Source organism: Aythya ferina (assembly GCF_964211825.1).
Source record: "Aythya ferina genome assembly, chromosome: 7".
In the NCBI taxonomy this organism is placed as follows: domain Eukaryota; kingdom Metazoa; phylum Chordata; class Aves; order Anseriformes; family Anatidae; genus Aythya; species Aythya ferina.
In genome coordinates this window covers 22,725,129-22,741,692 of record NC_140302.1, presented here as the reverse complement: position 1 = coordinate 22,741,692, position 16,564 = coordinate 22,725,129, and the positions used below count along the sequence as shown (strand labels likewise).

At 32.9% G+C, this 16,564-nt stretch overlaps 1 protein-coding gene across 6 annotated transcripts in view; it reads left to right on the top strand.

The window, feature by feature from the left end:
- The window catches only part of ADGRA1 (adhesion G protein-coupled receptor A1), a 284,313-nt gene that overhangs the window by 169,428 nt on the left and 98,321 nt on the right, over positions 1-16,564 (top strand). Inside the window, exon 2 of one of the 6 annotated variants that reach the window (XM_084525905.1) lies at positions 11,895-11,977. The exons of the other annotated variants lie outside the window; for them this stretch is intronic. Coding sequence (XP_084382031.1) covers positions 11,918-11,977 — 60 coding nt within the window. The 5' untranslated portion in view covers positions 11,895-11,917. The remainder of the gene's footprint in view (positions 1-11,894; positions 11,978-16,564) is intronic. 6 annotated transcript variants of the gene reach the window in all.

Here is a 16,564-nt window from a genome sequence, read left to right as displayed (position 1 = left end):
GCATATTTCCAGTTTGGGTAGTGAGTATGTTATCTCTACTTTTTAAGCGGAATGTAGACCAAGGGTTATGATTTATGTAGAATACCTCTTTTGAAGTAACTTATGAAGAGACTATATAAATGAGTTGATTCATGAAATTACTGGTATGCTGTTGAGCTATCTTTAGCTTCAGAAATGTATCCATGATATAGGAAGTGAAATTTGATTTAAAATATTACTGAAAATGTGACCTTATTATTTGTTGTCTATGAAGAAATTATTTAATTGGCAGAGTGTTGGTTGTGAGTGTTTTGGTCATCTTCAGTTTTGCTGGCTGAATGAATTTACCAAAAATATACTAGTGGAAGTTTGTCAAGATTTTCTCTTTGGGGGGTGGGGGGTAGGGAGGTGGGTATGGGTTTCAATATTTCCTTATTCCATTGACTGTTATTATTCTGTGGAACTTGAGAAATGTTTTGTTTTGTGGTGAATCCAGAAACACATAGCATGTTCTTATTCTTTTTGTTAGTTGATTTCAGTCTTAATATAAAAATAAAAAAAGAAAAAAAAAAAGAAAAAGATACAAAATTCTGTGAAGTAAAACATTGTCTTGCAATAGTTGTTGATGCAATACAGTGGTAGTCACTAAAAACACCTATACAAAATAATGACGTGAGAATGTATTTTTCTCTTATTTTTTAAAATTGAAGTAAACTTCCACAGTTCTCTCCTGCACGAAATTTTTTCTATGTCCTGGAGCACACGTGCATGTACACCTACATGAAATTATATAGAAAAAATAAATTATGGATTTTTTTTCTAAGGAAGTCTCATGATTTTGGAGACTGGAGTTTTGGTCTCTCTGTGAATGGAGTTAGCAATGATTATTCTGGAAGGAATAGTGTAAACACTAGTGAACACACAAATGAGATATTATGTATTTATGGTGACTGTAAGCACTCCTATAGCTAGTTAACTCATCCATTATCTGAACTTTTGAAATCTTTTTTTTTTAATTGGGGAATGAAGTAGGAAAGAGTGAGAGAAGGAGAGTGGAAAACTAGCTAAACTGACAATCAGTTTGTTGAGATTACAGTTCTCACAAGATCATTCTCTGCTCTATTAAAATGTATGTTGTCAGAGGGTGTGGGAAGAGCAAGACATTTGGTGATGGGAGAGAAGGAGTTGTCTTTTCTGTTGTTTTCTTTAAAAAAAAAAAAAACACTTTATGACAAGAAGACTTGTGATATCAGAAGTCTATTTTTTATTCTTGTCTGCCATTTTAGACTGTCATGTGTTACTTACTGGGACAGTAGTCATGCACTCTTACATCATATTTTAAAAGTGTATCTCAAAGACAGGTTGTCTCTTGAGTCCATCTCAGTCAGAAATGGATTTTTAAGTAAACGAATGTTGATTCTTGTTCATACTGGGAAATCTTCCTCTGTATAGTTGGCCTATATTAAGAAGAGGTTGTACAGTAGTCAAACTGTTGTTCAACATATCTGTACTTTTCAGGTCTGCATTTATTATGATCATGGAATAACTACCTGACTGTAAGTTATAAAAATCACATCTTTAAAATTCTGTATTCCTACATAGAATTAACTCATTAGTCTAAATTATTTTTTTCTCCCAAACTGTCAATGAAAGAACTTGCAGGTGTTAATTGAGTTTCCAAATCATCATTGAAGGAATTTACTGGTTTTAATGCTGTATTAGTTTTTTTGTTTGTTTGTTTGTTTTTTGAAGCACTTATACTCTGTTTTAGAGAGAAAGGAATTCTAAATAGATATTCATTATATGCCTAGACACAGACAGTCATTCTAAGTAAAGTTAATTTGCTTCACTATCTCTTCTAAGGAATGAAACTCATCCTCAGCTTTGCTTTGATTCTGAGGGAACTTCATGACAGAATACAGACAATTAGATTTCTTTAATCAACTTGAAGTTAAATTCCCCCTCGAAGAGTTATATCAATTAATTAGATACGTATTTAGCACATTTTTGTTTTGTGCTGGTTCAAAATTTATTCCTTTGACATCTCAGAGTTAGTTAATTTGTAATTATTTGCAGCTTACAGATGGGATAACTCTGGTAGCTGATTTTGTAATTCGGTCATCTTGGTTTATCTTTAGCCAGCTTGGTCGTATGCGTGCCTGACAAGTGTACTAAATACAATTTAGAACATGGAATAAACTGATGATACTTAAGTTTTAGGCCATTGAAATGATACAGCTTTTAGTGGCATTTTCATTTCTCTATTCTGAATATTGAAATTAAAATGTCTTTGAGTACACGTGTTACCAGATCCACTGAAGCTCAACAATTTGTGTGTTTAAAGAAATTTTTCTTCTTTACTTTTGGAAAGTGAGTTAAATGTTTGGGCTTGAAGTATTCAATATTGATAAGACTAAAATATAACTATTTATTGAATACATCTGCTGCTGCATTGGTTTCATAATACATTATTTGGAAAGAGAGAATGTGTTGTTCTGATTGGTTGTGCTGACATAAAGCAAAATAGTAACCATATTTCTCAGCATTTTACTATCCCACTGAAAATTAATTCCCTCTTTTAAATACATATTCCAAATATTAAGGTAACCTAAAAATGTTCCTTTATAAAAGTATGCACATAGAGTTCAAATCTAGTTCTGACTAACACTCTGTTAGTATCTTGCCTTAGGGATCTATTTGCCATTGCTTTTTCTTTGGTTTACAGCCAAGGGAGCCACCATACAGCAATCATTTATTTCCCCCATGATCCTCTATTCAGCAGACTTCGTTCAACAGGACTCCCATTCTTTCTTCTCTCTTGCTACAGCCTGCTTGAAGAGAAAAGGAAAGAAAAGAATTCCTAGAAGAATGGGATTTCTTGTTCCTGTTGAGATTCAAAATAATGACTTGGGTTCAATTCCAAATTAAGAAGAACATAGTTTTAAATAACTCTTAGTCCAGATTTTATATTACTTACTTCCATTGGTGTCACAAAGAGTTATTCAAAAGCAATTAAAAGAATAATAATCACAAGTTACTTGTGATAACCAAAACAATACAGTATTCCAGAAAGAAACTTGAAGGTAATGTTCTTTCAAATGTTAGCGTAAAGTGTTGAATTAAGGGTATAAGAGCCATAAAGGGTCAGGCAAAAGCCCAGTCTGGCCTGGTTTCCTGCCTCTAGTAGGAGTCTAGTGGCGTTGATGCTTAGGGGAAAAGACATAAAGCAGGGGAATCATATGGTTGTAGTTCTCTTTGTATATTTGCGATTGTATGGCTTATGGGCTTCCTAAAGAGACTGTATCCAGAAGATCATCAATAGAGGAAGCTGGTTCCTTCTTTGCAGAAAAAATGCTCTGAAGTTTTGAGACATCTTAATGGATTTGGTCTTACTGTACCACACGGTTTTGATGTATTCACTAAATTGTATTATTTGTGTTCTAAGATGTTGATACGGTAATCTTTCTTAGTGTAGAATAAAAGCTTTAGCACAGGAATGATGATGGTTGTTTAAAAAGCCAGCATCTGTTAACATTATCTTTTTGTGTGTGAAAATATATATTCATAGAGTGTCAAACTGCACTCCTAGAGGTTTTCTGTTATTAATCCTTGTATTGGATTTTTCATATATTCTGTGGTTTGTTTTTGTTTTTTAAGGAACAATTGTTTTAGATCAAAACAGGCTGGAGGCTATGAATTATGGATAGACAAGATAACACTGAATTGTATTCCTTTGCTAAATTTAGATTAAAGCCCCTCAGACCACAAATCTGATGAACCAGAATTGAAAAGCACAATGGCTAATTCAGTATTTACAGGTCATACAGTAGATGTAACAGCTGTGTAGTTTATGCTTCACTGACCAGCATATGCTCTAAAAGAAAAAGTGATCTTAGGACTTGACACTTTAAAAAACAAAACAAAACAAAATTTCTGTGACATTATATTACAGAAAACCTCCTGTATGTCATAAGCTCACTTTGATCAGTACTGTGTAAAGTGTCTTACCAGATTTGAAACTCTTGCTAAATATAGTCTATCAAAGTTGCATATGCAAAGTTGCATATAATTATCAGAATCATTGAAATGAAATTATTTACAGCTACATTGTATTTCTTCAGCCTTTATCATTGCACTTGATAGTCATCTACAGAAATGTCATAGAACATCAATATTCTATTTGAGTGGTATTGATCACTTAAATGTGTATATTATTAATTTCCACATAAAATAGGGTTCCACATGCATTTCAGACTATTTTATTAACAGCTCCTGTTCCCTGGAACAATGGTTTTCAGTCTCTGTGGACTTTCAATGTACTTGATTGATTTGGCATCTATATCTTACGCCTTCCTGTTCAGAAATTTCATGTCTTTTTTAAGTCTTCATATCTGTAGTAAGTAAATGTGTAATGGGAGTATATGTCAGCATGTATGTACTTACTCTGAAATAAAGTGCATCTTACCCTTAGAGTTTAGCTTAATTCTATCAAATAACGAATCAAATCAAATGTCAGAGTCGATCTGCAGCATTAAGTTTTTCTCTACATTGCAATTCTTAGAGTTTCTGTAAGGGAGAAACTTTCAAACAAGATCAGAATCACTTAGTACCTTTTGCTATGGTGACTCTTGTGTTTTTTTTTGTTTTGCTGCTTGTGGTTTTTAGTTTATTTGTTTGTTTTGTTTTTAATATCTAGAATATTAGTGTGGACAGAAAACGAAATGGGAATGTTAAAAGCTTTTGGTATCTCCAGTAAATACTTAGAAAACCTACAACTTGGGCCTGATTTACCATTGTGTAATCCTAATGGAATCACCACACCAAAAAAAAAAAAAAAAAAAAAAAAATATGTATTAAGCTTGGTTAATGAGCTATGAATTTCTCGAAATACCTTATCCAGTGAATTAGTATTAGAAATAAACTGATACTATTTTATTTCTCCATCTTTAAGTCTGATTTTCTTAGTATTAGGCTCAAGTTTCCTTTAGTTTATGTCAAACCCAAATCAACATTTTAAAATGAATGTAAGATACGCAGTAAGTATTGGGATGCTATAAGAATGAGCTGGCAACTGGTTGCTACTGACGATTATCTGGACATCCTTCATAGATGGTACTGTTTTTATTCAGGTTTATTTTTGGATTGCTCTGTGGTAGACATCCCCAACAATCCTCCTTCTCATAATACACCATTACCACTAGGAAAAAGTAAGTTATCAATATGTGACGATTTGTTTTCCAATGTCTTCCAGTTTCAGGAATATGTATTCACTTGGTATACACTACCATATATTTGCTGACTTGTCAGTATCCCTGAACGTGGTAAAATAGGCTGCCCTCATAGTTCTGTCCAAATACTTAAATATTTTAGTGATTAATAGCAACTGAGAATAAACCTCCTCTGAAATGAAAGGCATCTTCTGCAAGAGGGCTATGAAAATCAAAAATGAAATATACCTTGTGTAGGCAAAATGTGCAAATGTGTCATGTGTTGTTATATAACCTGAAGAGTCAGGGAGAAGATGTTTATTCAGCTCACTGAACAACTATTGGAGTGAGGTTCACAACTTTAGGACAGTACATTAAACATCAGTGCAAGGAGGGAACAGACTACAGATTTCACATACAGCCATGATGATGAAAACGAAGAACAAGAAAACATTTCTAGCAGTGTAAGGTATCATTCTAAGAACTCTTTTTCTCATGTTGTTTAATTAATTTTGCTACTATGTTCTCCCATGAAAGCATAACGCACTGATTTGCAAAGAACTACTAGAGTTGAATTAGTGGGAGAAAACCTATGCCTATTTCTTCCTCCCTGAGTTTCAGTGCATGCATGTGTGTGTTTATATACACACATTTTAAATGCATTGAAAACGATGAAGTTCTGTGTTGCTGAATAGGATATTTCAGAAATAAGTTTGTAAAGGCACTTCACGCATCATTTCTGCATTTCCCATTGTGCTCAGTTTAAGGGTTTTGTCTCCATGCAGACACTGGGAAAAATTAATCTAAATGAATTTTGAAAGTGTTTAAGTGAAACTCTATGCAGGCACCCTTATCCACAATCAAAGTGGCTTTAATTCAGTTAAGTATAACTGAATTAATTTCAAAATTAATTCATCTAAATTGAACTAAGGCCACTTCATCTGAAAATGAAAGTAACAAATGGGTAAATAGAGTTTATTAATTCACTTGAAATTGAGACTTTTGCTCAAATTGTTCTAACTTTTCATGATATTCCCTTGCACACATTCTTAAAAAATGCACTCTCTCCATATTTTGCCACAGTTTTTCCTGTGTGGCATAAAAGGCACATCCTATACTAATTTTGCCACGGAGAATGACCTTGTCTTTGTTTAATCTTGAAACAGATATTTTTGTTCTATCTTTTTCTCTGTTTCATCTTTCTATTGCACTCTGGCTGGGTATTTATTTTTTCTTACACAATGCAGCAAGACTGACTGACTGACCTCTCATCCCAATAAGAAATAAAGTACATAATTTTATCTGTGGAACTGCATACTGAAAAATGCTGTACTCTTTTAATTACTTGTCATTAGTAAAGCTCCAAAAGCTATACTATAGCTGAAATGGATTTTTGCAAAATACAATATTCAGAAATCACTGGGAAGGTTTCAGGTCTAAAAACATGCTCAAGCTGATTTGCTTGATAACGTCTTTGAGATTTCTTTATCAAGTTTCATACTGTTACATAACAGTACATTTTTAATAATTATTTTACAATAATTAAACAAAAAAATAAAATGAACAAATAGAATTATTACTTTTTGTTTACAGTCTTTTTTTTAAGGTTTTAAAGTAAATAAGCAGCTAATGAAGGAAAAATGCAGAGCTGAATGAAGGAAAACTTATCTGTGAGTAGTTTTGGGTAATCAAATTTTCATAAAACTGTTAACAGCGTATATTAAGATACACAACTGCTTTACTCATATCTGTTTATATTTTCTGATAGCATTGGGTCATAAGTATTTCTTTAGTAGAACAAACACGTTATAAACCGTTAGCAACAAGATAGATGTTCAGAGCTGATATAGTTAGACTCCTGTTGGTTGGGATAAATCCTGCTCCCTCCTACTTATTCACAGAAGGCTTTGCTGGCCATGTTTTATAAAGAGGCATAAATCTCATACAGTTTAAGAAGTGTATACATTTTCAGGTTTATTATATCTAACTATATTCAGACAAATTTGTTTGGAATTTGTTACATTCCCACAGGTTTTGAGACTTGTAGAGTAGGAAGAGAGAGCAGTGAATCCACCAGACAGTCCTGGTAAGAGCTGAATTCTACACTATGAAAGTGGAAATGAATATTAAAAAAAAAAAAAAAAAAAAAAAAAAAAAAAAAAAAAAGTTGATTTACAACCATAAAAAGACAGACTGTGATCTGTTCAGATACTCTGGCGTTATGTAGTTCTGCCTTATGCAGAGAAGTAATTGAAAAGTCTGTGTTTTTTCCTAATTTTTTTTTTTTTTTTTTTTTTGAAGTACAAAAATGGAGTCTGGAAGGAGCTATATTTTTCGTAATAACAGCAAAAGATTGTTTTAACTGCCCAAGGTTGAAATTATTATGAATGTGGCATTTTTACTTAAAATGTGAAATATTCTAGTGAGAATTTTAGGCATTGAAAAATGTAAAAATTTTTGTTGATTTGTTTCAATAAATTTTGTTGATTTGAATATTATTATTTTTAGTCTGAGCAAAATAAAATGCAAATGTAATACTATATAAAATCGTAGGCAGACTGTATATCATCATGATACTTGGCAAATTAAAATGATGTCTGGACGGAAGAAAAAAAGCAGTTTGGCTTTTTTCTTTGTATTAGGTACTTGCTTAGCTTCAAAGAAAATAAAACACCATGCTGTCTGGTGCTTCTGATCTTGATTTTCAAAAAACAAACACAACCAAATAAACAAAAGGAAAAAAAAAAAAGGAATTCAGGAAGCCTACATAATACTTAGTATCAATACTGTTTTTTTCTTTGTTTTAATACAATATAAAACATAATTTATATTGTTATGAACAAAAAAATCTTGTCATAAGTTCCATTTCACAGGTTACCCAACTGACAAAGGTCAATATAAGATTACTGACAAAACTTTTTAAATGTTGACAATATATAAATTGGGTGTTACAAGGAGTGAAGTGTGAGAGGAAGAATCAAATTAGTTCTGAACGCAGCAATATCTTTATTAGCATTCTACTAAGCAATGTATGTCTGCTTTTAAAATTGTACACGCACTTGCTAATGCATGTAAGATATATGAAGGTGTAAGTTTTAACTGGTTTTGTCAAGAGCTTTGAAAGCAGATTGCTGAGATAAAAACTACTGCTACTTAGAGGACACAAGGGAAATTTCCTGCTTCAAGAGGATGAGTCCATTTTACCTCTGGTAAATATATGGTAAACTTGGAGTAATGGAGATACTACCTAATTTTTCTTGACAAGTAACATACATCATTTTTGGGGTGAGAGGAGGAGGATTTTATTAGTTGTCTATGTTATAAGATAATGCTTTGTCAAAAAATTAAGCATTGTTTTACAAGACTTCTGAAAATAGTTTCAGGTTAAAACCTGGCTTTTAATGAATAGCAAAGATTCCCGGTATTTTCAGGGGAATAGGATGTTTTTTCATCCTGTTTTTTCAAGCCCAGAGGATTAAATAATTCTTTGAGAAAAGCATATTATAATCTCCATCTAACAAAATAGTTGGAGGTTTTTACTGATACTGCTGCAGCAAATTTACATAAAGGGTGACCTGTGGTCTCAGTATTGAGACCACAGGTAGTATTATGAGTTAAAATATGAATTCATGGTTTTGTATACAATACAGCTAACCTGAATTTCACAGGAAGGACTCTACTAGGTAGAAAGCAAGCATCATGAATTTTGACAGACCTCAAAATTCTAACGATCAAAGAAAACTATTGTGAACTTTATCCTTAATATCTTTCGTCAGTTCTCATTTCGGGAAGCTCTATTCCTTCTTTCCATGATCTTTCAACAGCACTACCAAGAAAGTAATAACATAAGATTTTGACATGGCACAGCTATAGTAAATTCTTCAAATTTTATTGAAATCTTTGCAGCAAATTTGGAAAGACAGTCAAAATATTACCCTTACATATTAAAGGGTATATATATTTAAATATTAAAAAGCAGCCATCAATTCCCCAAACCTAGAATGATTTGGGTTGGAGAGGACCTCAAAGACCAGTTCCAACCTGTTCCAACACCTTCCACTAGACCAGCCTGCACAAAGCCCTGTCCAACCTGGCCCTATCACTTCTATGCACCCACAACTTCTCAAATTATTGGATTTGCTCTAGAATCTTTTTACTTAGTAAATTTTTATTTTTTTTTTTAGAATTTAATCAAGTGCAATATAAAGCATGCAAAAATAGCTCAGCAAATATTCTATTAACTTTTCATAAATGCCCAAGTTACAAAAACTATTACTACTATTACTACTAAAATAATAGAAGATGGATGAAACTTTACTCATTATATATGTTTTTTAATAGCAACATACTTCAGTCTTAAATATTTAAATCAATCAAAATGAATGCATAATTTTAGTAAAGTGGGACAAAAATGCATTCATAGTGCATTTACTCTGCAATGAATTTACTAGAAAATTATTGTAGAAGCCCTCCAAACTTGCTAACAAGAATTGACCAATGTGTACAAGGATTCACAGTGTAGTTGTGGTAAATAATTTTAATCAGTATTTGCTTATCTTTCTGCTTTTCTGTGACAAAGGTTAGTTCATATCAGACTAATAACTTTCAATTGCCAGATGTTCATGTGAGTCAGACAAAGATAAATATTAAACCTTTTATTTTCCTGATTAGTGCTAATGTGCGGGGGAAAATGACTCACTACCAACACTGTAAATCACAAATCCTCTTCCTGGAAGGACTGAGATTAAGGAAGGTGTGCCCACTACTGCTTGCTATTGGTTTGTTTACATTGTTGACATTAGCATAGGGAGCAAACAATAACTCTATGCTGGTGCTTTCTGCTTCACTTATCACTGCAGGATGTAGAAAATAGAGCTCTGTTGCATCATTCATCTTTTTAGAACTACTGGCCTGACTTTTTCTTCTTTTTCTGAAACATTCAATAGACAAAATTTAGGTGAAGAAGCTAGAATAATTATTTACTTGGTGTGCTGGCGCATTTTGTGCTGACATTATCAGGATCAAAGAGATTTAATATCAGTAAGACCAAGTGATGGGCAAAATCATGTTACATAGTAAGATATAACCTCTCAAAGTCTTAATATTCTTAATTATTATCAGAAAAAAAAAAAAAATCTAAGCCTTAGATATCCAGTTTTATAAGCAGTGTGAGATTTATCACTGCCTTTTGTTTCTAGAAGTATCTGCTTTCCTGTACTGAAAATCCATCGGACTCAGGTGTGAGCAGGCATTATTATGAAATCATATACATCTAAGATGGTTTCATCTTGACTAATGTCAGATAGCTGCTTTCAAGACTTACAAGAAAATTAGCCTGTACTAACAGAAAATAGGAGCAGAAAGTGTTAAAATATGCTTGTAGTTGTTAGCCTATAAATGATACATTAGAAGTGCTAGTTTCAAAAGTGGTGAATAATGGCTGTGCAAGTGAAATTGAAGTCTGTTCCCAGGGGGAGAAAAGAAAAGAAAAAAAAACCTATATTGATATAAGTATCTCCCTTTCTGTTGCAGTTAGCATAGTTTTGATGAGAAATGTTTGCCCAAAAAAAATTATAGTAAGCCCTACCTACTTTGAGGGTGAGCAGCTTGCAGTCTCAGAGAACAGGAACTTTTACTGCTGCGCTTTCTTCCACAATTTAAGATTACTTCCTTGTCTTTTGGAAAGCTCAAAACACACTTTACCTTTTTTAATGCTTCATGGTTTATCATACTAAATCAAAAAGTCATTAGAAACATACCTGGACAAGGAAAGGATGAACCAGCAATTACTTGCCTTATCTGCTTGAAGATATACAATTTTCAACTTCTGCCTTAAGAATCATTGGGAAAAAAATAAATAAGTAGTCTCTTTTATCAAAATACATTGGATGGACTGAAAGTACCATAAAGTGACATAACTTTGGGGGACTTTTTTTTTTTTTTTTTTTTTAATGTTTAAGTTCAGATGCAATTTTTTTCTTAGCATCTCATGGCAGAATCTATGTGCTTGTCAAAATGAGAGGTTTAGTCTCCGTCCACAAGAAACAGATTTGTAGATGTTACTAGTGAAAATGAGGGATGCATGGACTGAAAATGGCGTAAAGTCTGCCTACAGGTATATTGCAGGGGAAAGCAGTGAAAACAATCTACATTTGTAGTATGATTTAGATTTTTTATTACAGAACATATGTACATATATATGTGTGCAAAAGAGAGATTCTTGGAGAAAAGCCTATTCCTAAACCTTATTAGTTTTGTGCCCTGTGGTTCTAATACTGAACTCCAGTGACCTCACTAGTCACATTGCATTCCTTTTCAGTATAGAAGACCTTATTTTAGGAAGGAGCAAGAAGTGCTGAAGTACTCTAGATCTTCTGGATCATCTGCTTTTGGTCAATGGAATAAATTGTAGAATAAAAGTTTACCCTAATTTCATTTATCCGAACTTCATCAAAGCTTCATTCTAGTCTTTTAAAATATAATCAGCCTTTTTGACTGGGCCTAGGTTGTGGATGGTGGTTTGGTGTATTTTTTGTTGTTTGGTTAGTTTGTTTTGTCATGGACACTCTATCATCAGTTTCAGTCTGTTCTCTTCCTTTCATGGTTGAATTTCAGTATTATCTATCCTACTTGTTAACAGGTCAGATTTTTCACCAGTTTTGAAATAAACAATTGGATACTTTCATTTTGATGTTTAATGTCTTCCAGAACGGTGTAGATAATCTTTCTTGATGGTGAACCCATTTGGGCTCGTGTGCCACCTTTGTAACACTTCTAAGGCCATCACTGGGGTGAGTCTTCCAATGCTTTAATTTTGTTTTCTGACTGATTCTTCTTGCTGCTCTCAAAGCCACATTACAGAATAGCTTCCTTCAAAAGGCAACTTCTTTCCACACTTCTTTAGCTCTATAGAAGTAGCAGAGATTCTTACTCTTCCACTGTTTCTTGGTTTGTTTGTGGTGTTAGCCCAAAGTTTTATGGAGGGACTGATGAATCTCCTCTGACTCCCTCTTTCTTACCCTGCATTCCTCTGACCAGAAGTCATCTTCCTCGCTTATGAAATTTTGTGAATTTCAAGGTGTTGCACAGCATTTTGGGGAGGAGAGGGGAGGAGTAGAAGAGTCCAGACAATATGATTGTATATATAGCAGGTAGCAGAATTTGTTATCCTAATCTCTTCCTGGTAAAACTGAGTGACAGTCTTTAATAATAACTGACTTTTCTTCCACCATTCTATTTCACAAACCAAAGTTTTAATATGCAGGTTGTTTGCTTGCCTTTCAGTAGAGAAATTTAAAGAGAATTTATTATTAGAAATTTAAAGAGAATTTATTTCAGTCTCTATCATTTAGAAGCAAAACTGGGTAAATGTTGTTGATTTTTATTAATGAAAATGATGTCATCAGAGTATTGCGATGAGTCTATATTTTCTAAAAAGGGCTGATTTTTGATGAGTCACTCATGCATTTTCTGTCATTAGTGACCTGTCAGAAACCTCTGAACTGAATTGCTCTCTACTTTTAATCATCAAACTGTAGTTGAATTTTTCCAGTCTCCCATAATTTCCTCAGGTTAGAATGATTTGAAAGGAATTCTGTTTGCCTGTAATTGTAGCCTGTGCTACTATCTGAAAGAAATTGAAGTTTTATGTTGTTACATTTCAACTGCAGAAATGTTTGTCACAAAGTAATAGAAATTGAAATCATTTGTATATGTAAAGAACAACTGACAGAGCCTATGAGCAAGCTCCTCCATATTATTCATTTCCCACCATTGTCACTAAAATTCTTGAATTCTGACCTAAAGACTGAAATGGTGTTTTATTTTTTTTTTCAAATCCTTTTAATCCTTGTTTTTTGTTTTTGTTTTCTGACAAGAATGGTGGTATGGTTGCCAGATCTAATTTGGGTAATGTTTTAGTTCTGTGTGGACAAATAAACAGTAAGAATTATATAAATACATGCAAGGAAAACATGTAAGTGATTTTATGTGGAACATAGGTTGAACAGGCTAGGTGATTAAGATGCTTGGTTTCTGCTACTATCTAGATTCAGTCTGATATTAAAAATATGAAAATTACTGAATTTTCTTGATGGTGCATTCTGGCAGACATTTCTGGCAGACAGAAAGAGACAAATTCTTTCCTGAACTTCTGCTCCCCTGTTAAGGCAGTGATTTGCAAGAATAGCTGCTTACACTCTGAAAGCCCCATTTTTAATTGTAGTTATGGTCTCTAGAAATAGTGTTTTAAAGGTCAAAGTGCACTGGTTTACAAAACTTAAATTAATGCCAAATTTATATATTTTCAGATTACCAGCTTTGATATTTTTATTTAATATCTGAAATTACTGTCAGCTACATTGAATTTTTTTTCATATGACATAGCAGTGACTGTCTTTTTTTCCAAACAACTTATATTTTTGTTACATTAAGCTTGTTTCCATAATATTATACAACTTGAAGAATTTCAGTAGAATATAGCTCACTTTTGTGGTGAGAACATAACCACTAAGAAATAATCCTTCACACAGGCTTGCTTTTTATTAAAAATCTAACTGGCAGGTAAAATAGGAAGGTAATGTACAAATTCCTCTTATAAGGCTAAGCAGGCTAAGTATTAAGGCTAAATATTCCTGTGGTTGTCCTCCACTGTAGCTACTGAACTTAATGAAATAATATACTGCAATTAATTTAAGTCTTTAATGTTTGTCGTCTTACTTGATGCTCTGGTCATTAATTGTTTTGAATTATTTATCAAGAAAATCTGGCCAAAGAGGGAGAATATTTTCTTCTTTCTTTGGCACTTGTAAATCTTGATGCCTCTTATGAAAATAACTATCTTCGGGGATCTGATCTTGGTTACAGAGATAAAAATCTAAACCTTTTTAATGTATGTGATGAAAAAGCTCTTAGAAAAATACTATTCAGGAATGCTGTTTTTTGTTTGTATTTTTCTCTAGAGAAATGATCTTCTCAAGACTTTAATCAGAAATCAGACCTCTCAAAACACCAGAATTTCTTTTGTTTCTGACTTTTGACTCCTGTTTACCAATTTATTTGTCTGTAGTTAATTCCCTAGAGGTTGAGACCATCTGGTCTTTCAGTTTATTTAACTTTTTCTCAGTTTTTGTGAGCCTTCAATTAAAACTGTCAGGCTCAAAGTTTATAACTGTGATGATTTCTCAGACATCATTAATTTTAATGTTTCAAGAATCTGTCCCATTTTTGCTTTTACTCTTATCTCCCACAGGAGTAAGAGCTTGCTTTCTTGTAGAATGTGCTTTAAAAGTGAATTAAAATTAAATCAGATAATTGAGGGGAAAAGTCATTGAGTCGCAATCTAAATCTTTATAATTTATTTTAAATTCTCATATATCAAATAGCTGTTTATGCATTTTTCTTGCTTTCATTTAACCTTCCATTAAACATAGGAATCATTGAATTTTGCCAATGGGCAAACTGCCTGTAATGTTCATGGTGATTATACATAGTGAGTGAACATGCAATGGTACGTAAATTATTAAAACACTATGCAAGGGTTAACCAGATAGCCTCCCAAAGTTATTTAGAGACAAATGTGTTATTTATCACTCAATACCCCCCCTCCCCTTTTTTTTAATTTATTTCTTTAAATTGAGAAGATGAAGTCTGTTTGATCTGAAGAGGATGGACTTAAGAATTCAAGCGGTTCACGTGTTTTGCAGTCAAGATTAAAGGAGATGATCAAGCAGAGAGAACATTATTCTTCCCTCCACCCCTCTGGTACTAAAGCTAAGACAAGGCTGTGTCGAGGCTGTGATTTTTTTTGTTTGTTTTTGTTTGTTTGTTTGTTTGTTTGTTTTTGTTGTTGTTTTTTTTTTGTTCGTTTGTTTTGTGTTTTGTTTTGTTTTGTTTTTTGTTTGGTTGGTTGGTTTTTTGTTTGTTTGTTTTGTTTTGTTTTGTTTTTCCAGAACTCCTACTTCAGAAATTTGAAAGAATGATGAGAATGATCATATGTTTCCAAAAGGCAGGAGATGTAATGTATAAGCATCTTAAAAGTAATTTATATAGTCATTATAGTCCTTACAAATCCCTTTCTCTGTGTACAGACACTGACTTAAGAACACTGATGTTATCTTTCACCTCTTTCTATAGGATTTGAATTTTCAGTGTACATTCAATTAAACTTGCACATCTTTTGCTCTGCTGGCAGGACTAGTAAACGTTTACTTTTCTGGTGAGAGAGTGGAATCTTGAATATGGTTTTATGGATCATTTATGACATATACATAACTGCTGTTATTGGTTTAAAAAATAATAGTACTTTACTAAAAATAATACTTTGGAGATCATGGTCAGTGCATAAAAACTGAAGTTTGACATATACATTAATCTTTCATTACCGTATCTGTATGGATCATGACTTCATAGTGATTATTTTAAATGCCCAGAACCAAGAACTAACATAGATGAAAATGAAGTGTGTAGGTATCTGTGGTGGTTTGCTTGTATTTTTGTTTTAGGATTGTATTTTTGTTTAAAGGAAGCTTTAAACAATATCCTTTTAGAACATGGTATTGTACCACATGCTAAGTTATTGAGACTACCACATAATGTGAACCTTGGCTCACGTCATCTATTCCTCAAGTCCTTTTGCTGTCATCCCTGCTCCTTTGATTTCCATTGCTGTGGCCTGTGTCACAAGTTATCCACAAAATGAACAAGATTCCAAATGAATAAGGGATCTTTATTAAAGATCTCTGTACTTTTTCATATGGTAGACTTGCAGTTCTGTCTGTAGGCTTTTCACTTCTGGGTGTCCCAGGAACCTTGAAGAAAGGTATATTGCTTTATTATTCTTATTTTAAAACTCAAAAACTCATCTGAAGTAGGAAAAGTATATTTTACTTTTAGAAATGGAACTATGTGCTGAAATATCAACTCAAAAGTATTTCACGTTACTATTAATGATTTTAGAAATGGAGGAGGGTATCAGACTCACAATTTCAAGTATGTTAATCTGTATATAGCATTATAAAAAGGAGTAGAATTCTAAAGAATATTCAGTTCTTCTTTTAAAACACTCTTTTTATGAGAAGTAGAAGTGGTGTCAGAAACTTAGTAATCCACATTATGGACCTATTGGTGCTGTTGTAATAGCCAGTCTTATTCCTTAAGAAATAAATCAAGGAGGTACTCCCCTTCTTTAGCTAAGATAAAGGTGATCTGCTCATTCAGAGGGTAGAAATGTATACCCATGGTGTCAGAGTTGGAGGGGACAGGGCTTATCTTTTGCAAGAAAAGCAAATTCTTTGCCCTTTCTCTCTGTTTTTAGTTCTTGCTAAACAGGGAGAACTAATAAAGTAGAACCACAAAAAGCAGCTTTGTTTCTATTCCAA